We start from the raw sequence: 27658 nt of genomic DNA on the forward strand, positions 1-27658 counted from the left end.
GGAAGGCCCATGCTGCGCTGCAGGCCAGGTGCCGTATCAGAGCGGATGACTCGGTTCTCCTCTGCCACTGGCAGCATCACCAGGTGAAGAGCGCAGAAGAAGAGAACACCGCAGGTAAGGGCAAGTGGGAGCACAGCTGTCCCAAGGGCCCGCACAGAGAGTAGACCCAGCCGGGAACGAAGCGTCACCACCACAGGAAAAAGCTGGGCGAGATGGCCAGCAGGGGGCACTGCAGATCTTAAGGGAAAAGTGGCAAGAAAACATCTCGCATGCGCCTTTTCTACCTCTAGGCAAGGAGGACGCTGCTCCTGCAAGCAGACAAAACCTTATTTTTGGCATGATCATTTTCAGGGGCAACTGTTTACATTTCAAAGGCACCCTTGCTGGAGCAAGGCCAGAAATGCTCAAGAACACGGTATATCAAAGAAGAAGAAGAAAGACTTCTCCGAGTGGCCAAGTATTGGAGTGGGGTGGGGGCCTTACATGGTAGGGACTGAATACAAGGATCGAGTCTCTCTCTAGACTGGTTTGGTCTGAGCCAGTCCACCTGCATCGGGGGCCGTCTCACTCCAGGTGGCAAGGGCTGTCCTCGCCTGGAGATGCAAAGCCATTCTCTACAGAGAGAAGGCGAAGAGGCTTTCCTCCTCCCGTGAAAAGACCATTTCTCTACTGAGATTCCTTGTGTCACGCAAGCCCCCTTTCACCTCCAGTCTGAAGCAAGAGAGCTCTGAGCAAGTTTGAAGGCCTTTGCGACACGCCCCACCTTCTGAACGCTGCTCCTCGAAACAAAAAACAAATGGCAAAAGGAATATATATAGTGAGAGCATCTACCTGACACAGTCCCAGGCCTGGTCTTTAAAGACGCAAACAGAGAAGCTAGCCAACATGGGCAGCGTTGGGACTTTCAGCTTAAGAGGGGCTCAGCCAGATCTCTGCTAGACGGGCCCCCTTTATTACATGGTTGTCCTCGTCGGCCACACTAAACCTCTTCCAGAGGTACACAAAGGGTGGGGCTGCCGCTAAAAACATCTCGCTGCTCGAAGCCTCCTTATTTCACATCCTTTCCAACTGCAAAGGATGTTCAAGACTAAGGGGGGAAATGCTGCACCACTTTTGTAGCAATCCCCAGCTGTATCACCCTGTCCAAACCCCCTAGAGTCACTTGCTTTCTGCACGCAAGTTGGAAAAGAAAAGCCCCCGCTCCCCCACTCTACCTCTCCTGGGGTGAACCACTCCTGCTCATCAATATAGCTACGGTTGAATTTTCAGAAGCAAATTTGTCTACTAATGAAGTCTGCCTCTAGAAGACTATCACAACACAGTAGCTAGCTGGCAAAAAAAAACACCTGTCCAATTGCATCGTGTCTACTTTGCTTTAAAGAGAGACGGGAGGAAAGATGCCTAGCCACACATACAAAATTCACGGCAACAACTACACAGCTCTCATACACCAGATTCTTCTCGGTGCCGCGCAAGTGGGTGTTCCCAAATAGCTGCCTGGATTTTTGTCCGCTGAAGGGCATCAAGTCAGAAAGACACTCCTTCCCGCCTGGCTCGTGTACAGGATGGCAAAATCTGGGATGATCCTTTACCAGGGACAGCAAGGAGGGTGCTGTGTTCCAAGGAGCACCCAGAACCCATGAAAGAGGCCTGGCTGGACCAGCTGCTTCAAGCTCATGCCCCAGAGGAAGATTCACAGTGTCACGAGGGGCTCCAGCCTGCTGGAGCCGGAGGTATTGTTATGACCAGACCAGTGGCAGTCGCAGGACAAAGCGCTGAGCCCCCTCCCCAGTCCCCAAAAAAGGAACCAAAATGGCTGGAAGAGATCTCTTGATTTTCTGCCGTGTAGAAACCAACACTGGAGAAGACCCCCCCACAAACCCCAGACAATAATGCTTCATGATACATGCATCCGAGCAGTGCCTCCTGCCCCCCCCCCTCCACAAGTCTTTGTATCGTCTCCTCCTCCTAGCTGTTCTGGAGCCGGTTATAGAGCTCCCGCTTGCTCTTCTCGCCAGCCCACGTGCGGCTCTTGAGGCGGAATCGGCGCAGGTCCTCTTTGAAGTCCTTGTGGTGCATCGGGCGGTAGTTCTGGGGGTCACAGTGCATCTGGGCAAGAGAAGACACCCATTACGTATTGGTGGCCACAAAACTGCTACAACGGGACTAAGGATAATTCGAGAACAGAGGGGAAGGGTTATAGCTTCAATGCAAATCAGTAAAGAGTCCAATAGCACCTTTAAGACTAACCAACTTTATTGTAGCTTAAGCTTTCGAGAACCACAGCTCTCTGTGTCAGATGCATCTGATGCATCTGACAGAGAAAGCTGTGGTTCTTGAAAGCATATGCTACAATCCAGTTGGTTAGTCTTAAAGGTGCTACTGGACTTTTTACCATTAAATAAAATAAGAAACATTCAAGAAGCAAGATCTATGCCTCGTAAAAGCGACCACCAGCCCAGCCAACTGGAAACCACAAAGGGATTGTGGGATGACTGAAAGATGAACAAAGCTTGGAATTCTTTCCTGTTACAGGAATTAAGAGTTGCATAGCAAAGCTGCAATCATTTTTTGGGAAAGGCTCCCTTTGAGTCTAACACTAACAGTGATCTAGAGAGCGCAACTCCAGGCATCACTCACTTGGTACTGGGGAAAGAATTCTTTATAGCCTCCTTTCAAGATGTACATCTCGGGATAGTGCAGAGACGGGTAGTCGTTGCACGCTCGGTCTTTTTCTCTAACAAAACGGCACCTTTGAAGAAGAGGAGGGCAGGTAAACAAGAGCCGTATGTGACTATAGTCACACTACGTTTTTTCCCCATTCTGGCCATCGTGAGCCCAAAGTGACTTACATTCTGGGGCCCCTCTCCGAGGAGAACTCGCAGTGGAAAACCACAATCACCCTCTTGGCTGCGTCGAAGGGCACAATTGGTTTCTTGAGCAGAAAGTCCTCTACGTCCTTCTCCAGGGGGAGGTTGATTGCGCCCTGGGGAGAGAGGGCATGGGTGTAAACACACGCTACAGCCTTATTCAGCTGTAGTAATACACTGCCTGTCCCCTTACCCCCAAACCCCCACAACACACACACAGAGACAGCGCCGACAGCGCCTTAAGGCCGACAGCACCTTAACTCTTTTGGAACCAAGCCACAAGATCTTGCCACCCAAGCCAGTTCCCATATGACATCCTCTCCCTTCATCGGGTGAAAATTTCCACGCATCCAGGAGCGAGCAAAAAAAACGCTCGACAGTTCACACATTGTGCAGAGGGAGCCCTCAAGTGATATAAAGCCATGTCTGAATGGCGTGGGAAATAATAATGCACCTATATACTGCTCTTCTGGACAGATTAGTGCCCCACTCAGTTGTTATTATCCCCACAACACAGCTGGGACTGAGAAGGGTGGTTTGCCCAAGGCCACCTGCTGAGCGCATGGCAGCAGTGGGATTCCAACCAGCAGAGTGCAGATTCACAGCCCAACCGGTTAACCACTATGCTACAGCAGCTCCTACAATATTAACTCTATATACTACTCTTCTACACCGATTAATGCCCACACAGAGTGGAGATCAAAGTCAGTGTTACTGTTATCCCCTCAATGCAGCTGGGCTGAGAGGAGTGGCTTGCCCAAGGACACCTGCTGAGCTCATGGCAGGAGTGAGAGTCGAACCAGCAGAGTGCCGGTGCACAGTCCAACCTCTTAACCACTATGGCAGGAGTGGTAGTCGAACCAGCAGAGTGCTGATTCACATTCCAACCACTTAGCGCCCCACTAAGAGGGGAAAATCTCAAGTGTTATTGTTATCCCCACAATCCAGTTGGGGAGCTGGGCTGAGAGGAGTGGCTTGCCCAAGGACACCTGCTGAGCTCATGGCAGGAGTGAGAGTCGAACCAGCAGAGTGCCGGTGCACAGTCCAACCTCTTGACCAATATGCTGGAGACCTGGGAAGATTTCCCGCCAAACCCACCACTTGCCTTAGCCTGCTCCCTAGGGCTGTTGTGAGTATGGAAGACTGACAGTATCCGGCAAGTCATGTTTGCTCATCACTACCTTTCTACCCACTAATGGCACAATCAGAGAACAGATCGCCAAACACGCTCGCTTTGGCATTAAAAGGCAGCATGCACAGAAGCCAGACCTTTATGTGTCCTCCTTCGTATTCGTACGGGTATCTGCAGTCCACAATCACACAGCTCTCAATGACGCTGCTGAAGTGCCCGTTCAACACGGCCACCATCTGTGGAGGAAGCAAAGAGACCGTACAGCAGATCAGTTGACACTCAAGTCCTTTTCCTGCAGTTGATCCAATCGCTCTGGAGACCTCTTTAGCATGTGAACAGGGCGGGCCCACTTGCCGGAGAAGACAAAGCCGGCCAGGAATTTAGTGCTATTGCTCAACCTTCATCCAAGAAACACTGAGTGAACTCGGGGATTTTTCTTCTGCTGCTAGCTACCCAAGCGGGGGGGGGGGGGGAGTTGACTCAAAATTCTGATCGAGAGCCGTCTCTTGGAAACAGATGGCGCTTACTATTTCCTTACCATTTCTGGAGAGATGTACTTGAGATCTTGATGCTTCCCCTCCACCGTCTGTAGGAGATATGCCTGGATTGGAGAACAGGGGAGGGGGAGGGAAGAGACGGGAAAAATTCAGATTGGCTGCAAGAGAGTGACCCATTCCAAGTGAAACAGAACATCAAGTGCAATTATCATTAACTCCCTGGCTGCTGCTGTTGCACCCGCCCACTCCCCACCCCGCCAGCATGCTGTGCAGAAGCACCCCTGAAGCTTTCCCTTCGCCCGGTGAATACCTTTGAAAAGTCGCCAATCATTTCCCTGTTATCATTGTCCAAGATGTTCTCAATCTCACTGGGGCAGCAGGACTTGGAGCGCACCAGCCGTGGCTTCTGGAAGGACACAAGAGAGAAAAGCATTTCAGTCCCCTGAATTTGCGCTACGTGGGGAGGGCTGACTGAATCGCTGTGAACAGCTGTTAGTTATATCTTGCAGGATGAATCTGAAAAGTGTTAAATATTAAGCCCTCTGTCAACAACTAGATTCAACATGGTCTATTCTGGTTTTTTTTCTGTGTGTGTGTGTGTGTTTTTTTCGTATGTGTTTTTTTCGTTTGTCGCATGTGCAACTCAGATGGTGGTTGGGGGGTTTTGTGTTTAAAAAACTAAATAAAAAACAGTTGGGGACCCCTGGTCTAGAGAGTTAATCCACATCTTCTGTTATAGCACAAGGCATCATCATCACCCGCTGTCCACTGGAAGAAGGGATGACCACAGAAACTAAGAAAAACCGGCCTCCAATGTAACACCACAGAAAGGTACACTCTCACATCATGTCCACCATCCGGCTAACATGTGAAGCTAAGTCAGGTTTCAGTTGTGCCTTGCTGGCTCCCAACCACTCCCCTAAATACAAACCACTCTCCAAGAACTGTGGAGGAAAGTTTTCCCCGCAGCAGAGACCCAAGACCCTTTTAACGGGAGATGCCAAGGTTTCACGTGCAAAGCGAGCGCTCTACACCACTGCATTACAGCTCCCCGCCCGAGACAAGAGCACCTTGAGAACACAAGCAAAGAGGATCTTTCTGAGCTTAGAGACTGGGAACTGGTGTCTACGTCTCTTGGGGGCACACAGTAGTCTTGGAAATATTGAGGGATGGGATGTGGACAGCTCAGAAAAAGAAGGGCTCTTCTCACAGCATCACCCTCCCTCCGTCTCTACAACCTTGTTGTAGTCCAAAGCTGCCTCCTTTTAGCGGAAGAGAGCCCAGAAATTCTCCCCAAGTTTTGAAATCTTCAGCGGGCAAGTTGCAGAGACCAGCACTTGGATGCGGAGCCTGGAGCCAAGGAGCAAAGCCAGCCAGCCGCCTGCAGCCCAACCACACACCCTCAAACACACCTCCTCCATCCCTACCGGCTCTTCCGCCTTCTCCGGAATGGTGCTTCCCGCCAGACTCTTCCGTCTCTTGGTTTTCACCGGTGTGTCTCTGTCCTGAGGTCGGTCCAAGCGCTTCAGAATGGGCCGGATGACGCTGCTCGGCATGGACGGGGAGCGGAAGAGGCGGCGGCATTTGCTGGCACACCTCAGGGCCTGTGGAGAGAGGGGCAGGAGGTACGCGTCAACATGTTGATACCAACAGAATTGGTCGGAGGAAGCGGCACTCAGTGCTGGATAAACTTAATCGGACTTCTTGTTGAATTTTCATGCACGTGGCCAAAGCCGGCTTTAGTTCAGGCCAGCTGCATGGATTAGTGGCCAAATGGGAATCTGATACGCCCAGGGCCCCTAATTCTCACTGGTATGGCCAAGCAGACTGCACTTATGTGACTGAATGCTCCTTTATTCAAACCATCTCCTGCGCACAGAAAGCTAGCATATCAGGTGAAGGCTAGGCTAGAATCCTCTTTCCTGGTGTGCTAGCTTTCTAGTGCAGGGAGAATCAGAGGGAACATTCCATCAAGCAAGCCCCGTTGCTGGCTGTCTGCAGCAGCATAGCCCCTATACAGGGTGGGCGCCTTGGTGAGAAGGATGGAGTTCATACCAGAATCTTTGGCACAGTCATGCTTTCCGCTTCTGGGCAGGGAGCGCTCTCATTGCCCCGGACAGACAACAGGACACAGACTCACCAGCCGAGCCTTCCCTTCCCAACTTCTGGACTCAAGACTCCTCACTACACCCTACTCGTTCCCAAGGGACCCTCCCACCCCCACTTCTTGACCTAAGAGAAGTAGCTGCAACTCTCAATACCCCCCCATGGATCTCTCACACGTAACGGGAAGGGTTCTCACTCAAGACATCCCAGGCAGCTGCCTAGTTATGAGGGACTGTCCCTCCCTGTAGGGCAAGGCACTTCTTGGAATAGCCACAGTGGGGCTGTAGTCGTCGTCTGGTTCCCTCTTCATGCCCCCCACCCCAAGAACTGAGCTGCCCTCGGTGGCCCAACGGTTCCCATTTTCCTAGCCACAAAGATCTACTAGTTATTCCACACAGAAACCACTCTGAGACACTGCCTGAGCCCTGGTGTCTGGTTGCCAGCAATGTGAACGTCTGGAAAAAATATCAGTATATTCCCCTCCCCAAACAGCTTTTTTCATTGGAAAAATGGGAGGGGGCGCCGCCGAAAATTTGGGGAAACACTGAGAGTGGCTTTCCAAAATGTGGAAAGTGCATGGTAGGCTATAGTACAAGATAAAGTTGAAAAGTCCTCCATTAATAGGTTGATTCAACACTGCCTGTTTTCCTTCTTTTCCTTTTATTTTTTTCTTCTTTCTTCTTTAGCTTCCCCCCCTTTTATCACACACGTTTTTCTCTCTCTATTCCCTTATGTAACTGTGAATGTTACGTCTGTGGTCTAGATGGTGTTTTCTTATGCTGTGTTTGAAAATCAATAAAATTTATTTTTTTTAAAAAAACGAGGTGCCTGGCAGGGGGTGCAGACGGGCACCGAGGAGGTGGGCAAACACTCCCCCCAGGATAATTTGCGTTGCGGTTCCTGCTGCTGCGTTTCCTTCCTTGAAAAGGTCATTTCCTTGCACAGTACTATCCGCGGTACAGGATTCCACCTCTATCTCAAACGGTGCTGGTGGCCACAGGAAAAGAGAAGGGGGGGGGGGGCTCTGACATACCGGGCTAAATTCTTCCTTGTCTCTCACCAGCGGAGCCTTCAGCAGGTTCTCCATACCCAACGGGACAGCCGTGTCACTCTAGAGGAGGCACAAGGGGAAAACAGTCACCCGTGGACCCCACCGAACCACCCACACAGGCTCAGCCAGAACGGGAAAGACCCTGCAGACCCCTAGTGTCACAGAGAGCCCCCGCTTCGGACGAAGGGACAAGGTGCAAGAAGACCAAAGAGACGTTAACCTGGAGCGCCGCAGGGGCGAAAAGGTCAAACTCAGAGCTGGAGATTATTAGGAAAGGGAATGAAAACAAAACGGCCAATATTACAGATCTACGGTGCGGCCTCATTTGGAATACCGCGTGCCGCTCTCGTCACCGTATCTCAAAAAGGACACTGCAGAGCTGGAAGAAGCACAGAAGAGGGCAGCCAAGAGGATTAAGGGGTCGGAGCAGTTTCCCTATAAGGAAAGGTTGAAGTGTCTGGGACTTTTCAGTTCAGAAGAAAAAAGACAACCAAGGGAGGGACATAACAGACACTTATAAAATTGTACACAGGAGACAAAGAAACTTTTTTCTAGCATTCACAAAATGCTAGAACTCCGGGACACCCAGTGCAGTTGAAGGGCAGCAGATTCAGGACAAACAAAAGGAAATACTGCTTTGCTCAGCGAGTAAAGAAATTGCGGGATTCACTGACAACGGAGACAGCACAGGCCACGCGCCATAGATGGCTTTAAAAGGGAATAGGCAGATTCAGCGGCTAGCTAGCCATGCTGAGTCAAGGGAGCCTCCATATTCAGAGGTAGTCTACCTCTGAATTCCAGTGCCAAGAGGCAACCTTTGGTGAAGGCCTCAGCCTCTATGCCTGGTTGTTGGCCCTCCAGAGTAACGGGTGAGACAAATGCTGGATTAGATGGACCGCAGGTCTCATCCAGCAGTGCTTATGTTCTTATCTTGGCTGTACTGACAAACCTCATCGTAACAAGGGCGGCTGCTTCGTAACAAACGCTTGTTCCACACTGAAATCTTTTCAGTCTGTAACAATCATTTTTTAAAAAAATTTACTTATTTTATTTACTTCATTTATATCCTGCCTTATGGACCCAAAGCGGCTTGCATCATTCTCCTACATTTTATACTCACAACAACCCTGTAAGGTAGGTTACACTGAGAGTGTGGGATTGGCCCAAGGTGACCCAGCAAGCTTCCATGGCGGCGTAAGGATTCGAACTTGGGGCTCCCCGGCACCAAGAGGAGGGGTGGTTTTAAGGAGTTTTGGAGACTTACAGACCTTCTCCGGATCAGCTAGAAACTAACTAACAATCAGGCCAGGATTCTGAGGAATGCCTACTGGCAAATCCAGGGTAACAAGAGGAGGGATAGTTTTAAGGAGCACCGTGCTAAATATTCTGAGTCCACACTGCACATGTAGGGACAGACAGGAATATCTGATGCAGAAGTCAGAAACTCAGGATATTCTGACACCAAACGTCCCAGCACCCTACAGCCACAACGACAGGTTGAAGTAACACAAGGAGCGATTCCAAGCCAAGCTTCCAAAGAGATTAACTCAGCTCCCTGTGCTTCACAGATTAGACTAGCCCCAACCAGAAAGGGCAGAGACAAAGAAACCTCGTCCTAACAGATTGTGTGCATTCCAAAGGTTATTTATCAAAATAATTCTACCCTGCTTTTCTATCCTACAAGACAACTAAAGCTGCAATAAAGCTAAAAATCAAACCAACTGCACTAAAAGCAAATAAGCAAACCAAGGAGAAGGACTTTTGGAAAGAAAAGCCAGCAACACAATCCCAGAAGTCACCTGCAAGGGAACCGTGTTCAACTATCACCTGAAGGCAATCACATAAGAAAAACCAGGAAGAAAGGGCCTCCTCTTGAGGCCATCACAGAGAGCAGAAATCGCTCACGGCAACTCAAGACTGGGGGAGAATAAAAGGCAGGGCTCCCCCAAAGACAGGCAGGCCAGCCAAAAAAGCACGTTTGCAGAATGAATTGTGTAGATGACTTTGTCCAATATTATCCACATTCCCAGAAAGTTACACACGCTGACCCAAGCAAGACGGCAGCCAAGAGGCAGCAGCTGGCTTTCTTTAGAGCAGAACAGAGAATTTAAGAAGGGAAAAATAAAATCAGCTGCAAAGCAGAACTCGGACCAAGGTGCCCTCCACTGTGCCTCTTACCTTCAGCTCTTCTTCGTCCATAATATCCATAAACCCATCATCCTCTTCATCAGTCATGAAGGAGGTCAAGGAAGACCGGCGCAGGCAGACGGGGCTTTCCTCCCCTGGGCTCATGTTTTCTTTCTGAGGGCTGCAATACTGGGGGGGAAGGGGGAGGAGGTCGATTAAGGATCTCTAGCAGCAAAGTCCAAGCGTACCTGAAAAGGTGGTCTCTGCAACTTTGTCAGGCAAGACAGCAAAGCAGGGGGAGGCTTGTTTCCTTCGGCTTGCACTTGAGTAGCCTTTCCTCCCTGCAATTCCAGTGCGGAGAATTGGAAATTGGGCCCTTTTCACCCCATACATCAGACAGGCTATTTCTGACAGAGCAGCAGATTTGATGCTCGTTAAAAGAATCGATTTCTAGAATCCTGGGGTGACCAAAGGTATTTCCATGTTCCGCCTAGTGATCCATCAGCCCTGTCGCAACCTGCTGAGAGGCAAAGTCACATAGCTAATTTCATCTCCAAGCTATGCTCTGGGAAGGAATGGCCAAAGCAGTGGGTTGCTTTTTAAAAAAAGTTTCAAGTGGGTAGCCATGTTGGTCCGTAGTAGAACAAGAGTCAGGTCCAGTAACACCATCTGCAGGACCGCCTCTCCCCGTATGCGCCCCAGAGGATGCTTCGTTCAACAAATAAACAACTGTTGGTGGTCCCTGGCCCAAGGGGGGCCACCCTGGACTCGACCAGAGCCGGGGCCTTTTCGGTCCTGGCTCCGACCTGGTGGAACTGTCTGAGGAAACCAGGGCCCGGCGGGATTTGTCATCTTTCCGCCGGGCCTGTAAGACAGAGATGTTCCACCAGGCATATGGTGGAGGCTAGGTCCACCACCCTATATATGATGATCCTATATATAAGCTAGGCCCTGAAATGTAGTATTTTATCGTCGCCATCTGAAGAGAAGCTGTACTGTATTTATTGCATAAAGCTGTTTTAATGTTATTTGTATAATGTTTTATTGGTTTTTAATTTTTATTTATGTAAATTGAAATGTTGTACTCCGCCCTGAGCCCGCCTGGCGGGGAGGGTGGACTAAAAATCTCATATAATAAATAAAGACCAACTAGATTTCCACGGTGTGAGCTTTCAAGATTCAGAGCTCTCTTTGTCAGCAAATAAAATAAATAAATATGAGTGTAAAGGGGAAGGAGTCCTTGTAATTCAGGCAGAGGGTGGGAGGGGTATTGTACCCAGACTGTCAGGAAGCTAGCATGATTCATGTTGCAGTTAGCTAGATTTTTGAAAGTGTACAAAAGAGCCATAAGCTCTAAATTATCCACAGGAAAACCACGTTGTGAATGCAGTTTACGTTAACACGCTCTTCTCCAGTTAAAACCAGATGCCATTCTAAAGCGCAATGCAATGTGCTCACTGGAAAAAGCTCAAATTCAGACGTTGCAGAGAGAAGGGACAGGTCTATTTCAAGCCCTTAAAGCTCTCTCTACCCTGACCTGGATAGCCCAGGTGAGCCTGATCTCGCCAGCTCTCAGAAGCTAAGCAGGACCAGCCTTCGTTAGTAATCGGATGGGAGACCTCCAGTGAAGTCCAGGGTTGCAGAGGCAGGCAATGGCAAACCACCTCTGTTAGTCTCTTGCCAGGAAAACCCCACCGGGGTCGTCCTAAGTCAGCTGTGACTCGAGGACACTCTCCACCACTACTAAACCACGACCTTGATTAGAACCTCTGCTGCAATGCACCTGCTCATCTTCAACACTGTGCATCTATTTCCAGACGCATACGCATGCTGCCACCATCACCATGGTACTCACCATGAGGTCTGGGGCAGAGCTCGGCCTTTGTGCAAACGGGGCCTTCTCACCAGCAGAGTACAGCCTGCTTGGTGGCCTCAGGGGCTTCTTAAAGACGCCTTCCTGTTGAAACAGCAAGAAGAAGCGCACAACTTTACAAGGGTGCACAAAGGAACATCTGCAGGGGTCCCCCCCAATGGGAGGACAACTGGGAATCTCAGGCAGGCAGATGAACTCCCCACTTACGTTTTCTGTGTTGCCTTTGAGCCTCAAGGCCCGGCAGTCCTCGGGGGAGCCGTTGAACTCCTTGGAATTTGAGATGTTCCGCAGAAGCGGGCTGGCGCCCAGGCGCCTCTCCTGAAAGTCAGGCCACAAAAGAAGGTGGTGTTCAGACCAGCAAAGGCACTGCCCTCACTTCTTCAGATGCCAACAGACTTGGGCAAACAGTAATATATATATATTTTTTTGAAAAATTTTTATTGGATTAGAAATCGATCAGTATTATACTCATTACAATCCATTTCCTTTAAATATTCCAGTTCTAACCCCCTCCCTTTCCCCCCCTTTTGTTGACTTCCAACAGTTTTCCAACCCCTTATCCATTTTCCCCCTACTCATTTCATACTTATTTTATTCTAATAAACATATACTTTCACTCTCTTCTAAGCTTATCTATTGTAACACCGTGCTATCTCTGTTCCCTTTCCCACCTAACTTATCAACTAGACATTACATTCCTGGCATATAACCTTTAATAATAATAATCATTTATCTATTTTTTGTATTCTATACTCGATCTTACACATTCTAGTCTCATCAATATGGGACAAACCATTTGTCTCACATTCTGCATGACTTTAAGTCCTTCTATAAACATAATATACATTCAACGTAAGTCAATCAATTTAACCTATACTCTATATGTTACTCTTTACTTCCTTCTAGCTATCTTATGTTCATTATATTTTAATTATATAATTTCTCCATTATACAACAGTAATATATTTAAACCTGAAATATATATATTTCAGTAATATATTTAGAAAACCTGAAAAGGGGACAAGAGCTTTTGCACTGAGTAAAGGGATCTCAGACCGAGTGGCTGTAATAATAGTATTCAAGCTAGAAACTTTGGTTCGTCTTAAAGCGTGATGGGATGAGGTGTAGCTGACCCCCTCCCTGTGTCCTATACTTTACCTAGATCTTAGTGGCCTTACAGATTTTGCATGTTAGCTAATGCTACCAGGGAGATGGCCTCCAGACCAACCAGATATTTAGACTTTGAGGTGCCTGTACTCCCCTGTGTGTCTCCACAATGTGTCCCACATCATATGCAAAAGATAACATACTGTTGCAGAAAGAATGTCAAAAGTAACACGTGGCCGGTCGCAGTGACTTTTCTATATTTGATTGCCTCGTTGCTTGCAAAAACAACTCTTCTGCATTCCTTCAGTCAAAACAGTGGTCTTGTAATTTGTTAGTAAGCAGAATTACGAGAGAGAGTGGAAATGCTCTGAGAGGCACGGATTGTCAGAGCCCACTGAAGTGCATCAGTTCATTTGGGTACTTGCACCAGTAAAATTATTCTTGACTTTGCCCCTTACATTGCCTTGATGCACCCTCACAGGTGCAATCATTAAAATTTGGGGAAACTCAAATTAGGGTTTTTAGGGAATCCCCCTACACATTTCTACAGGTAGACAAACTGGACAGTCAAAAGACAAGGCTAGAACCAGCACTGGAAAGTAATAACATTCAATTTATATACTGCCCTTCAGGACGACTTACCCACAGAACGGTTTACCAAGTATGTTATTATTATCCCCACAACAATCACCCTGTGAGGTGGGTGGGGCTGAGAGAGCTCTGAGAGAGCTGTGACTGATCCAAGGTGACCCAGCTGGCTTCAAGCGGAGGAGTAAGGAAATCAAACTGCCTCTCCAGATTAGAGTCCTGCCGCTCTTAACCACTACACCAAACTCTCTTTAGTGGTGTTTCATGGGCATCCCTCTTCTTCTGCAGGAGCGACCATACCAACCCCTAGGGGACCTCTAGACTGGCATCCTTGCACCAACCAGTTGCACCACCATACAGCCGATGTAAGAAACCAGCTGGCACTTACCGGCAAGGAGTTGATTCTTCTTATGGGGAAGGAGTCACTGCAAAGAAGACGACAAAAAAATTCAGGGATTTTACATGTGCTGCAGAGAAACTTACGAGGGTAAAACCTTTTTCCTTCTGAACCACTCTAGGTTAAAAACCCACCCCTTTAAAAAAAGCTTCTGGCACTTAACATTTCTTCCTGAATTATGTTTTTCTACATAGAAGATCATCCATGAAGGAAGCTTCAAAGCAGATACACTCCCCCATCCTTTTTCAGGAAAACGGTACAGTCCCCACCCATGGTCTTTTTTCAGGAGAGTGGTACAGTCCAGGAGAAGGCTGAACACATGACCTGGCCCTTTCAGTCTAGCTAGTCCAACGCCTCCCAGCCACCACGATGGAGCCTTTCCTATAAGCTTCAAACGCCAGACTAGAGACACTCCCCCCCATCACAGCATCTCGGGACAGTAAATCCATCTGTTCAACTTAACAAGACTCAGCATGCTCAGATCAGCTGCAGAGGAGGGAAGGGAAAGCGTGATGGTATCTGGGTCAGCTTCGTTACCAAGGAAGCGATCGGAGAGAGGCCGGCAGAATCCAGATTAGTGGTTCCCCAACCGTGGGAAGAGGAGCAGAGCCACAGGACCGAGGAAAGCCGCCCCAAGCCCACATCAGAGACCCTCCCCAAGCCCAGGCACCTCTGAGCACAAGTTGCTGCAAGCAATGGGAAATCTTGCTCTTCTCCCAGCCAAAGTTGCCGCCAGGCTTCTATATCCCTCTTTCCTTTCCAAAGCCTGGATAAGAGCCATTCACGGGAGCCCTTTCTCCAGACCAAAAAGTCGCAAAAAACCCTAATGAGATTTCCCTTCTCTTCATCCGCTACTGACAGAGGAGCCCCCAACATCGGTTTAAGCATGAAACAAAAACCCCGTTAACGTTTTGCTACACGTACCTGTTGAGGACTCTCCCAGACTCCAATACTGCCTTCTCAAATCTGCAGGAGAAAAGAAGACACAGAGTTAGTTTCCAACCTGTAAACACAGTATAAGCACTGAGGGGGGCCTGCCAGGGAGTCAGGCACACACCAGCCCCCACTCCCACACACACCCCAGTTGTGCTGTGCTGTAGGTAGGAGGGAGCCAAGTACTATGCACAAAAACACACACACACAGCTCCAGAGGGGCTGAAGCAAGCTAGCCGAACTACCTAATGCAGAGAAGCATGCCCCATAGAATGATCACCTACACAAATGGGGAGGGAGGGAGAAGGAGAGCAAGGGGACGTTTCTCTTATAGAACTCGAAGTGTGAAGTCCGAAGCAAACCCCCAGCCTCGCCAGTTTCAGTTAAGGCACAAACCACACAATTCTTGTTCCAACAACCACTGCCCTTTCATGAAACAGGAGCCACACGGGCCAAAGGAGAAAATTCTCATCATCAGCCTAGTGAAGTTGTCTCCCGTCACGCCACTGTGCATTCAAAAACGTTGAGCTTTCTTGCATACTTCTAAGACTAACCGAATTTATTGTAGCATAAGCTTTCGAGAGTCACAGCTCTCTTCGTCAGATGCATCTGACGAAGAGAGCTGTGGTTCTCAAAAGCTTATGCTACAACAAATTCGGTTAGTTTTAAAGGTGCTACTGGACTTTTTACTATTTTGCTACTACAGACTAATATGACTAACTCCTCTGGATCTTGCATACTTTGAAAAGGACTCCCTCCCCCCACCCATTCCAGCTTTTCAAGACAAGCTGCCCTTCTCCCCATTCTATAGGGGTGGGTCTGGACGCTATTCAAGCCACATCTGACTGCAATCAGACATCAGCCCAGCCATGCCCCAGAAGCAAGAACTGCCTTGAGAGGAACACGCAGGGGCATTCTTCAAACTGGACCAGACACAGTTTGGTTCTTTCCAAATTTCCATGCATCACAATATAATTACACAGGCGGGTTTGTGGACAGGTGGCTCAAGAATTCCTGGACTTCTCAGCAAGGCTGGTATAATATACGACACTGCCGTTCTCTCACCTGCCCAGGATTTCTCATCTCTGCCGTTTTCTGACTTGGAAACCTGTTAACGTGACACTCTTGGTCCAACCACTACACCACACTACCCACGCAGCTGCCTTCTACCAAGCCAGACCGATACCCCTTTGAGGCTGGTATCATTCCCTCTGCTGGAGGCAGAGACCTTTCTTGCTGAGGGCAGACCTGGGGTCCTTCGCACCCACAGCACGCATGCTATCACCATAAAATTCTTCCTTCGCCACCCCAAACCAGTCACACCCGCTGCTTTACTAAGAGCTCAGACACATGACAGGGGCCTTTGGGGAGGTGAACTGCAAGCCCCCCAAGAGGAAGTGTCAGCATGGCTGGAGGTGAGGGGGGACCCTTTGGAGACACCCCAGGGGGCTGTGGCTTGTCTGTTGCAGCCGTAGCTGAAGTCCCACCGGGTCCTTTCCCAAGGAGGAATTTATGCACTAGGCTTGCTTGGCTATGGAAAGCATCCAAGCTGCCTTGGTGCAGAATGCGAGTTTTAAAAAAGGAATGATGCAAAGGGGGGGGGGGGGAATTTCCAAGAAAGAGGATCAAAGAGTCCCTTTCAGCAGAGGCCTGGGCCCAACAAGGGCATTGCCATGGCGACAGTTGCCGTTTGCCGCTTCCCACCTGTATGCAGATTAGTCGCGAGGCCCGCTGGGATGCCATATGCCTCGTGCCCGCACACTTCCAACCCCCCCCCCCGCTTATTGCTACCCCCTTTAACAACCAGGAGGGCAGCAATTTAACTGATGCTCCACTGCAGAGTTGGTTTTGTTCCTCAGCCGTGCCAGAAAGAACTCCCCAGATGCCAGCAGCCCCCTCCACAATGCCTCTTCCCCAGCCCTGTGAAAGAGGCAGCCCTCATGCCAACTCATGGGGCCTTTGGGAGCCCCCTGCAAGGCGGGGACCCACCACCTCCCAGGCCTACCCCCAAAGCCGGGTCGAGGAACCAAGAATATCTGTGACGTCAGGGCACGTGCCTTGTCTTCCACCCTGTGCCGCTCCAAGCAGCTGCTTAGGTAGCGTGACCTGAGAACTGGCCCTGCACGTGCATACGGGGCCCCTGCACGCACACCTTCCCCTCGCCCAAGGAGCTGCAATACATGGAAGGAGCCCTACCCCTCATCAATCCATGCCAGCGTGCCAATGCAGAGGGCAAGAGGCTAAAAACTCTAGACAGGCCACAACAGCCATGGTCAGCAGGTACCTCACCAAGCCAAACAGTTTTTGCTGCTCACCAGCAACTGCAGAAACCAATTGGGAAGGGCTGCCTTGCCCGACCCCAGGCAAGGTCATGTCACACGGCTTAGGGGCTCACCCGTTCAGATGCCCTCTCACCAAGGAGTCGGTGGCTGCATCCAATAGCTCTCCCCTTCTTCCGTTTATCTCAAGGACTCTACGAAGTCAGTTAGGCCAAGAGAAAATGACTGGCCCGAGGCAACAGAGTGCATTTTGTGGCTGGCGGGGGATTCGAACCCGGTCTCTCAAGCCTAGCTGAACACTGCAGACTTACTAGGCATATCTTCCTTGGGGGATGGCAGGGGGCAAAAAGAGAAAAAGGCCTGCTAGCCCCAAACAGTATCACCGTCAGGGTGGATTTGATTTAAATCAAATTGATTTAAATCACTAGTCAGTAAGACTAGATTTAAATCATGGTTTTCTACATAAAGACTCCTCACGTCTAGCTTCTACTCCCAACAATCTTCTATGCATCGAATTTTTTGAAACTTAGCACTTAAGAGGTAAGGGGCTGGTTCCGTGTATAAACCTCTGGAAGAGCATAACACTGTGAATGAATTAATGGAATTAGTTTACCAAAAAATTTAAACATTGCACGAATATACAGCCTCATGCTACATAATAAAAAACTAATCCTTATTTCATGATGATAATCTTTGAGTGATAATGTATCTTAAATAGAAAACTCTCTTTAGAGAGATTTTTCCTCAAAAACCTTTTTATTTTTAAAAAATCCATTTTAAATTTTAAAAAATCCAATTTAAATTTTAAAATTGATTAAAAAAAAATTAAATATTGATTTTTATCCATCCTGATCTCAGTCAGAGCTGAGTAGAACCAACATACCAAGACCTGGAGAGAAACTGGACAGAAAGCCCAGTCAAATCTATACCCTCTCACTAACAGCAGGTGCCCTCAACTGTGTTTTAGAAGAGAAAATAGTGTGCCAGCGTGTATGAAAAACCATCTCCTCCTATACCATCCCGGCCGCCAGTTAAGACCTGCCTCTCCAACCCTACTCTCTGTGGCCTCAGAGGGAAGGTGGGTGGCCACTAGAGACAGGGCATTTCCTGTGGTGGCACCTCTCCTTTGGCGCGTCCGCCCCATCGAGGCTTACCTGGAGCCCACGTTGCTGTCTCTTAGGCACCAGGCCAAAACACGTCATTTACTGAGGCTTTTAAATCTGGGGTTTTATCTCAGCTTTTTAAAAAAGGTCTGCTTCGGTTTTCTGGGTAATTTTTACGCTGCTTATAACCGACAGCTTTTTAATTGTAAGCTGCCGCAAGCAGGGCTCTGAAGAGGTGCACAGAAGTATTCTAAATAAATAAAATAAAGAGAACCGCAACCCATTTCTTGCTCACCCCCTGAATGCACTTTAGAAAGTGGCTGTGCCCTCTCCAACAAAACTGAAAATAAGCTTGATAAAAGCAGCAAGATAACCAAACCCAGAGAGCCACCACAATTAGAAAAGGCTTGCTCCAGAGGAAAATTAATTTAGCCTCCATGAAAAGAATCAGCAACGGCACAGACAGGACGCCCCATTAACTGGGGAAGGGGTGGGGGGACAGAAGAATCTAAAATGCTGCGTTTTAACAATCAGGGAATCCCGCAGGAGCGTCTGCCTCTCCGAGCCGTTTTTGTGATTCAGAGGCCAACAGAGGGGAGCAGAGGAATTCAGACAGATGTTCGCGTCCAAAAAAGAAAAGAGCTCCAGCCCTCTCCAGTGACCATCTGTCCAGGCTTTACATTCACCAGCCAAGCAGCTGCTTGCAAACAAACCCGCCCATACCAGGTGCAAAGCAGCAAGAAGGCATCTGCCCTCTGCTTACATTTCATGATAGAGGCAGAGCGAGCCACCAACCATCCTTAATTTATCTGGAATTGACCAGAAGTCAGCTGCAAAAGCTCAAAGGTGCCTCCTTGAAGATTTAGAAGCCTGCACGATCAGGTAGCAAGCAAAACAAATGGTTGTGTCGCGTAACCAGACTACTGAAATTTGGAGGGAGAAACGTCCTTGACACTGAATGGAAATGCCTGCCCTTGTCCTTGCTACTGATTGTACTGATCTCACACTATGTAATCCACCTTGAGTCTCAGTGAGAAAGGCAGGCTATAAATAAATAATAAATAAAAATAAAAAATTCAAGCACCATCAGTGCTGTGGCCAATTTCAGTATGCCAGATTTAGTGGCACCGGTTTCCGTGGGATAACATCTGCGCTAATGCCAGGCAAACAGCAGAAGCCATGGTCAAATGGAATGTCACTTTGGTGTCCTAGTTAAGAGCGGCAGGACTCTAATCTGGAGAGCCGGGTTTGACTCCCCACTCCTCTACTTGAAACCAGCTGGGTGACCTTGGGGCAGTCACAGCTCCCTCAGCCCCACCCACCTCACAGGGTGATTGTTGAGGATATTAACAACACACCTTTAAAAAAACACACACACAGGGCCACCGACACAGTGTGCGCCATCTGACAAGAATGCGCTTCCCATAAGGCAGTTTCAAGCACAACTCTCGGGGACTTGCGGGCTGCCAGTTCTAAAGTGGCAGACAAGGGGAGACGTTTCCCACCACGTTTGCCATCACTTGCCTGCCGTGTCTGCTAGTGCGAAGAATCAAGGAAGACACATACCCGTTTCAGAGCAAGCACATCTGCCTAACCTCGTAGCCGTGCAGCAAAGAAGTACCACGGTCTACTTTCCCCTGCAGAAGTAAGAGACTGATGAAGCCTCTCTTGAAAGAAAAAACTTTTTATACCCAGAGAATCCTCCCCCCAACAGACACAGACCAGCCGGTAAGCGTCACTCAGCAAAGCATCTCTCTGGAGGATGGCATGGGTTCCCACTGAGGCTATCGCACTCTTTGCCTCCTGCCAACTCAGTTCTTATCAACTCTCAGGGCACAGTCCTTGTCCCAACACCCCAACAAGCGCATTTCAGCACACGCATCCGTTTGTTTCTGCCTGAAAAACCCTTATGCAACACAGACAAACCTATAACCAAAAGCATTCTGTAGCACCTTCAGGGTTAAGCCACTTTCAAACCTCAACAAAAGGCAGTGCTTAGTTGCATTTCTAGCCTGTAAATTCTCCCTCTTTATGCAAATCTCTGTTCTATAAAGGTAATGGGCCAACCAAAGCCACCTACTTTTCTTTTAAGTCCAGCTTCAAGGATTGCTTTAATAAACTAGCTCAAGAGCTATTATTTGAACTTTAACAAGCTCGCATCTGGCCCATATACATATTTAAGAAAATTAACAAGCTGAGTGCTCCAGTGGCAATCTTGTGCACAGACTACGAACGGCAAGTAACGAACAAGCAACGCAGAAAAATACACATTCCGTGGGAACATAGGATCCTGGAACGCACAGCTCCAGCTTTCCAAGCCTCGGCAAAATGTCCACAGCAATATATAAGCCTTAAGTGAATCCTTACTCTTTCAAAGTTTAATGTTCAACAGCCCTCCTTTTCTCACAGCTGCAAAGAGATTGTGAAATCTGCCGTAAGCAAAAAGATCCTATCACTCACAAACCTAGATGCCAAAGTCAGATTATACCATATAACACACAGTGTTGGCCCAAATTGTTGGGGCTTCAAGTTTGCAAGTTAGATTTCAGAGAGACAAACACTTCCAGAGTTTGAAGACAGTGACACATAACAGTGAGCGCGTTACAAAACCAGAAGCCGTGCCCCTCTGGGCTACCTTACAAGGTTGTAAGAATTACGACAAGATAGCGAACAGGAAAGCACTGTACATATGTTCAGTGTGTACCATTATTATTAGCAACGCAGGCAGCAGCTCCCAAATTCTACTGCTGATGCTCTCTGCCAAGCACACTGCATTCCAGTCCATCCTCGAATGACGCTGTTTATACAGACTGGGAAAGGAGAGGGAAATGCAACAAGTGTACAGAAAGGACAGCTTATTAAGTGATAGAGCAGTCACTTTGGAAGCACACCTCCATGGAATGCCTGCACTTCAAAGTGACCAAAACCTGAGACTCTAAGAACATTAGACAAGAGAACAAAGGCAGGGCTAAGCAGCAAGCAGTAAAAGGATTAAGAGCTCTGGAGAACACATCCTAAGCTTTGCAAAGAAGAGTCCCGTAAGAATTTCAGCAATAAACCGGCCAGAGGTGTCCCTGCAGGCTTCAGATACTCTCTCCACTCTAGCATGTTATCAAAACTCTATGAAGAATATCTTGCATACATATCAAAGTATTCCAAAATGGATCGGGCAATATTGATTAGATTCTTAACGCACATTGAAAAAACTGGCTACTTGCCCTGGTTTCTCCCAGAAAACATTCAAAGTTCTAACCTTTGGTTATCCACAGCACAGCTTCAATGCATACAGCCCTAATTTTCATTTACTGGGATAGAAATGTAAAGCTGGTACACCAAGGGTCATCTAGTCCAACCTCCTGCACAATGCAGGAAATTCACAGCTGCTCCAAAACAAATTACAAACCTCGAAGGTTATATGTTAAATACATTTTGTAAATTTTTATATTTTTGATTCTTACAAAGGTGCAAGTGCTCAAATGTGATACTCTACAATAAATATACAGCTAATAAACCTCCATAAATAATCATAAATATTCATCAAGCGTCCAATCCTTCCAGTCCACTTTGGATTCCAAATGTCAGAGTTGTAAACTGTATATTTACAGTTCTATTTCAAAGCTGTTAATATCTGTGTGGAGCCTGAAAACTAAATTATCTGTGTGGAGAATCCTCAGATGACAACATGGCCTAGTAGTTACAGCTGAAAAAATCTCCAAGATTAGGCTATGAAAACCTGTATGATCTTGTTCTTTGTTCTGTTTCAAAGCTGTTGATATTTGTTTGAAGTTTCAGAACTGTTCATATCCGTACGGAATATCTTCACACAACAACACTGCCCAGTAGTTAAAGCTAAGACCATCCAAAAATGGGCTGTAAGAGCCTGATGGGTGTTGCCAGCCTGCTTTCCCGTTTCGACAATGTCTTTTTCAAAGGCTCAAATCAACATACAAACCACTCCAACACCACCACACTCATTTCCTGGAAGACGGCAACGGTCCGTCGGCTCTTTCATCTTCCAGGAAATGAGCTTTGAAATAGAACAAGAACTAAGAATATACAGTTTACAACTCTGGCATTTGGAATTCAAGTGGACTGGAAGGATTGGACGTTTGATGAATATTTATGATTATTTATGAAGGTTTATTAGCTGTATATTTATTGTAGAATATTTATTACATTTGAGCACTTGCACTTTAGTAAGAATCAAAAATATAAAAATTTACAAAATATATTTAATATATAACCTTCGAGGTTTGTAATTTGTTTTGAAGTAGCTGTACATTTCCTGCATTGTGCAGGAGGTTGGGCTAGATGACCCTCGGTGTCCCTTCCAGCTTTACATTGCTATCCCAGTAAATGAAGACTAGGGCTCTATGCTAAGTTCGCTACGTCTTTTAAAGCGGAGACCACAGGACTAATGGAGTGCAAAAATATGGATAAACAACTGAGATTTCGTGGCGTCCCGGAGGAAGATGGGAAATCCTCCCAAGAGCAAATTTTGGAAATATTAGCAGGATTTTTGAATAAACCATTGGAAGAAATTGCAAGCAATATTGGTGTGGCGTATAGAATTAACGTATGCAGCCCAGAGGAATTTACCGAGAGATATGCTTGTGCAGTTAATTACAAAGAGAATGAAAGAAGAAATTATCAGCAGGCAATTCCAAAACCCACTTGGAATGGATGGGAAAAAAGTGAGAATAATGAAATTTGTTTTGGAGTGTTCTACAATCGGAGGACCCCTCTTATCTGGCTCTGCCCAGAGGAAGGCAAAAACCTCCAGGATCCCTGGCCAGTGTGATTTGGAGGAAATTCTTTCTTGGCCCAAAGCGGCAATCGGCATTACTCTTGACACGTAAGATAGGGTGATCATAGGGTGATGAGAGCCCAGATGTCAAGGAATTTTCCAACAAAGATCTGTAGCATCTTTGTTACAAATAAAGTTCACAGATTCCTCAACTGCGACCAAATCCCAAAGCAGGTCCAAAATTTGTAGAGTAGGTCTACTCTTGACAGGGGCTTCAGTCAAACTCAGACTCAGCAATCAAGAAAAATTCCAACTTACACGTCTTCAAAGATCTCCACATCTGTCACGATGGGGGAATCTGGGGCAACACCTGTTTCAAGATACACAAGAGAAATATCAGTCAAGAAACAAGACAGAAAGTGACAACACAAAACACTATACTCCTGAGAAGCAAAGAACCTGCTGGCCCTGCTGGACAAAAGCATATGGACTTTGTGGACTTACAGGGAAGGGTCTATCCCTCGTTCCAGCCAGACAGCCCTTGCTGCAGAACTGGAAGCATGGATATGCACTCAACTACATATTCTTCCTACACCAATGATTTGGGTTCAGGTCAACTGCTTAAGTTGGTTACGTCTGCTGCATTGAGGGTCCAAAGCAGGAAGCATGGAGCACGCTGTTCCTCAGGAAGAAGGGCCGATGTCCCCACATACTAACATGACTAACACCAAAATAGTAAAGAGTCCAGTAGCATCTTTATTGTAGCACAAGCTTTCGAGAACCACAGCTCTCTTCATCAGATGCATGGAGGGTATGCATCTGATGAAGAGAGCTGTGGTTCTCGAAAGCTTGTGTAACGATAAAGTTGGTTAGTCTTAAAAGATGCTACTGGACTCTTTGCTATTTTCAACTACAGACTAACACGGCTAACTCCCCTGGATCTACGACTGATACCAGTTATATGTAGCTTTGAGGAATGGGTATGGTTTGGTTGCAGAATGGGGGACTGAAATACTCTCGTGCCACGTGTCCCCTGGGATCCAATTTCTCTCTGCCTTGCCTGCCTGACCGCAGCAGGAAATAATAGAGGGGCTGGAGCCAACCACGATGGGTAGGGCGTGCTGTAAACATGTCAGCGCCTGGCACTGCTAATTTTATTATTTATGTCGTTTGTACCCTGCTTTCCTCCCCAATGTGGCTTAAATCATACTCTTCTTCACTCTATGCTCACAACAACCCTGTAAGGTAGGTTGGGTAGATACTGTGCGGCTGGCCCAAGCTTCCATGGCAGAGTGGGGATTCGAACCCATGCCTCCCCGTTCCTATTCTAATGACTACACCACATTTGCTCTCTTGAAAGACTGGTGCTACTATCTATGCCTCCGAGCACAGAGCATGAATAGAGGGAAGGGACTATGGCAAGTGATTTCCTTCTATAGCACACTTCTTTTAACCTACAGGTACACAGCCCTCAAGAGTCCAGCCTTCCCATAAGCTTCGCCACCTCTCCCTTGGCTGGCCACAGTGGCCACTCTGAAAACACACCTGGGAGAAGAACGAGGGAGTGAAAACCTCCCTCTATATCCACACCTGTAGCTCAGAGACACCGGCCCTTCCAGCCCCTGAACAAGAGGTGCAGGAAAGCGGTCGGCGCAAAAACATTTGGCGTAACCTCCAAAATCCTTTGCTGCTCTCAACACACCCACGTTTGACAGCCTGATCTTGGGAGGCTTCCAGCCTGGCCAAGCCTTCAGGGCACAGCGCCCAAAAGGGCCGCTTCCATCACCAGCAGTTTATGCTAAGAGTTCAAAGGCCCAGCAACTGCTCTGAAATCTTATCAAGCAAAATACAGCAGAAGGTGGGGAACTAGTGAGGGGGTGGTTTGAACGATTAAGAGAAAGTATCCCTCTCTCTTGGGAGCAAGAAAGTAACTTGCAGTTGTGCAGGACAAGCAAGTCACAGGCAGACCTCATCCCTTTGATGCTCTTACAGTCATAGAACCATAGTATCATAGGGTTGGGACCTATAGGGTCATCTAGTCCAACCCCCTGTACAATGCAGGAAATTCACAACTCCCTCCCTCCAACATGCCCCCAGTGACTCCTGCTTCATGCCCAGAAGATGGCAAAACACTGTCAGGATCCCCAGCCAAACTGGTTTGGGGAAAATTGCTTCTTGACCCAATAGGCATTAACTTGTGCATGTAAGAAGGGGCCGTGAGAACTGAGCACTGATGTAGCCCTTCCTGCCCTCCCTCTCATGATCTGCTCAGGTTCACAGAATCAGCATTGCTGTCCGATGACCATCTAACCTCTGCTTAAAAACCTCCAAAGAAGGAGCGCCCACCACCTCCCGAGGAAGCCTGTTCCACTGAGGCACCGCTCTCACTGTCAGGAAGTCCTTCCTAATGTTTAGCCGAAAACTCTTTTGATTTCATTTCAAAAGAGTCCCCGGGACAGTGGGGTACTTGGAAGATTATTCAGCAGCTCCGTGCCTAAAGCTGTTGGGAATCCTGGGCCCCGAATCTCACGGCTCAACACTGGCTTGACCCCTGGCCCAGGCAAAGCAGAATCTCCAGAGCTGAGTTACTTAGCAGCTGAAAAGCCAAACTGGCCCACCTTGCAAGAGAGTTGTTCTTAGAAAGCCACAATACCTAGTCTCTCCTGCTGGCACTGAAGTCAGGTTGCCGCCTAGAGAATACTCCTGAAGTTCCTGCCATGATGCACTTCCTACCCAGGGGTGGGCAGAGGTAACACGAACTCCTGGGTGGTTATGTGCAAGACCCATCACCTGTGCCTTAGCATCCTTTCAGCTGGGGGCGGGCTAAAGCGGGTCAGGCTTAATGCAAAGGGAAAACGGGGCAACTCCCCGTGGGACACATGTACCCAGCATCTCTTCAGTTCCCAGGCCAGCACAGCACTGATATGCCAACAGCATGCAAAGGGAAAACAGGGCAACCCCCTGTGGGACGCATGTGCCCAGCATCTCTTCAGTTCCCAGGCCAGCACAGCACTGATATGTCAACAGCATGCAAAGGGGAAACCAGGCAACTTCCTGTGGGACGCATGTGCCCAGCATCTCTTCAGTGCCCAGGCCAGCACAGCACTGATATGTCAACAGCATGCAAAGGGGAAACCAGGCAACTTCCCGTGGGACGCATGTGCCCAGCATCTCTTCAGTGCCCAGGCCAGCACAGCACTGATATGCCAACAGCATGCAAAGGGAAAACAGGGCAACTCCCTGTGGGACGCATGTGCCCAGCATCTCTTCAGTTCCCAGGCCAGCACAGCACTGATATGTCAACAGCATGCAAAGGGGAAACCAGGCAACTTCCCGTGGGACGCATGTGCCCAGCATCTCTTCAGTGCCCAGGCCAGCACAGCACTGATATGTCAAAAGCATGCAAAGGGGAAACCAGGCAACTTCCCGTGGGACGCATGTGCCCAGCATCTCTTCAGTGCCCACGCCAGCACAGCACTGATATGCCAACAGCATACAACTTGCAAAGCATCACAGCTTACTTGCAAAGACACATCAAGGCTTTGCAATATACAGCTGCAGGCAGCACAGTGGTTAAGTTGTTCAGCTGCGAATCAGCACTCTACAGGTTCGAATCCCTCTACTGCCATGAGCTCAGTGGGTGGCCTTGGGTCAGCCACTCCTCTCAGCCCCAGCTGTATCACGGGGATAATAATTATACTAACTTGTTCACCGCTCTGGGTGAGGCACTAATCTGTCTAGAAGAGCGGTATATAAGCGCAGTTATTACTGAAGCATCCTAAAGTGCATTGGGAGGGAGAATGGGGGCACCATAGAGGAGAGAAAGTCAGGCACTGCCAGCAGCGAGGGAGACCAGCGAGGAGGCATCTAAGGAGGCCAGTGGGTAGAAACAACGGCCGTGTTGAATGAAACCGGGGTTGCAAAGACAGAGAGATTAACAGCCCCAAAGATGTAGCAAAGGAAGAGGTAGTTGTGGTGTCCTCCTTTCCCACTCAACCCCACTCCTCAGCCCGCAACAGATGGGGTGGGGAGAAGGACCAAAATGGCCCAAACTGCAAGTGCCCTCTCATTTGCCACCCAGAGAATCCCTCTGCAGCTCCATCTGAACCATCTTACAGCTTAAAAGCCCCAGCAGTTTCCAAACGGCTCAGATTCTTCAGATGGAAGCATTCGGACTGCAAAGTCATTTCTGACAAAGCTTAACCATCTTTACTGTAGCTTAAGCTTTCGAGAACCACCATTCTCTTTGTCTTGCCTCTGACAAAGAGAGCTGTGGTTCTCGAAAGCTTATGCTACAGTAAAGTTGGTTAGTCTTAAAGGTGCTACTGGACTCTTTTACTATTTTGCTACTACAGAATGACACGGCTAACTCCTCTGGATCTCTGACAAAGCTTAAGCCCTGCAAATGGGAATAGCGTACCCTGCTATGCTTATGCCCTGAGAACAGCAGCTTTGCCAGACTACTGGACATCTCAGAGCCATCACTCATGAGTTCTAGGGTGCCTCAAGGAGTGCCACAGGAGTTAGACTGCATAGGCTGGCACAGGGGGGCACACGCTGTTGGCACCCTCGCCCCTCCAGGCCAGCCAGAATAATCTGCTCCTGTTGTCTGAGCTGCTGTGGGGCTGGGGAAGGGCAATTCAAGAGGTGCTGCGCTCCCAAACCACCACCCCCCTCAAACTTCAGTGAAAGGACAGGCTGATCTTTCCCCACTTCCAGCTCACAAGGTGAGAGGGAGAAGAGCGGGTGGCCAAGCCGCTACTGACCCGAATCTGCAGACTCCGACGAGACCGAATCCTGCGAAGACTCCGACGAGACCGAATCCTGCGAAGACCACTCCTTCTTGAA

General features: G+C 48.3%; 1 protein-coding gene across 1 annotated transcript; it reads right to left on the bottom strand.

Moving 5' to 3' along the window:
- Positions 1-1966: 1966 nt before the first annotated feature.
- Positions 1967-27658, bottom strand: LOC129339487 (M-phase inducer phosphatase 2-like; the record flags this gene model as incomplete). The annotated part of the gene is made up of 15 exons (XM_054994067.1): positions 1967-2109; positions 2641-2752; positions 2853-2986; positions 4140-4238; positions 4541-4603; positions 4810-4905; positions 5912-6103; positions 7639-7716; positions 9835-9972; positions 11639-11740; positions 11864-11974; positions 13740-13776; positions 14673-14714; positions 23129-23180; positions 27577-27658. Coding segments are annotated over 15 exons (1479 nt in total), but the record flags the coding sequence as incomplete, so codon positions are not given.

The sequence above is a fragment of the Eublepharis macularius genome, chromosome 12, assembly GCF_028583425.1.
Source record: "Eublepharis macularius isolate TG4126 chromosome 12, MPM_Emac_v1.0, whole genome shotgun sequence".
NCBI classification, from domain to species: Eukaryota; Metazoa; Chordata; class Lepidosauria; order Squamata; family Eublepharidae; genus Eublepharis; species Eublepharis macularius.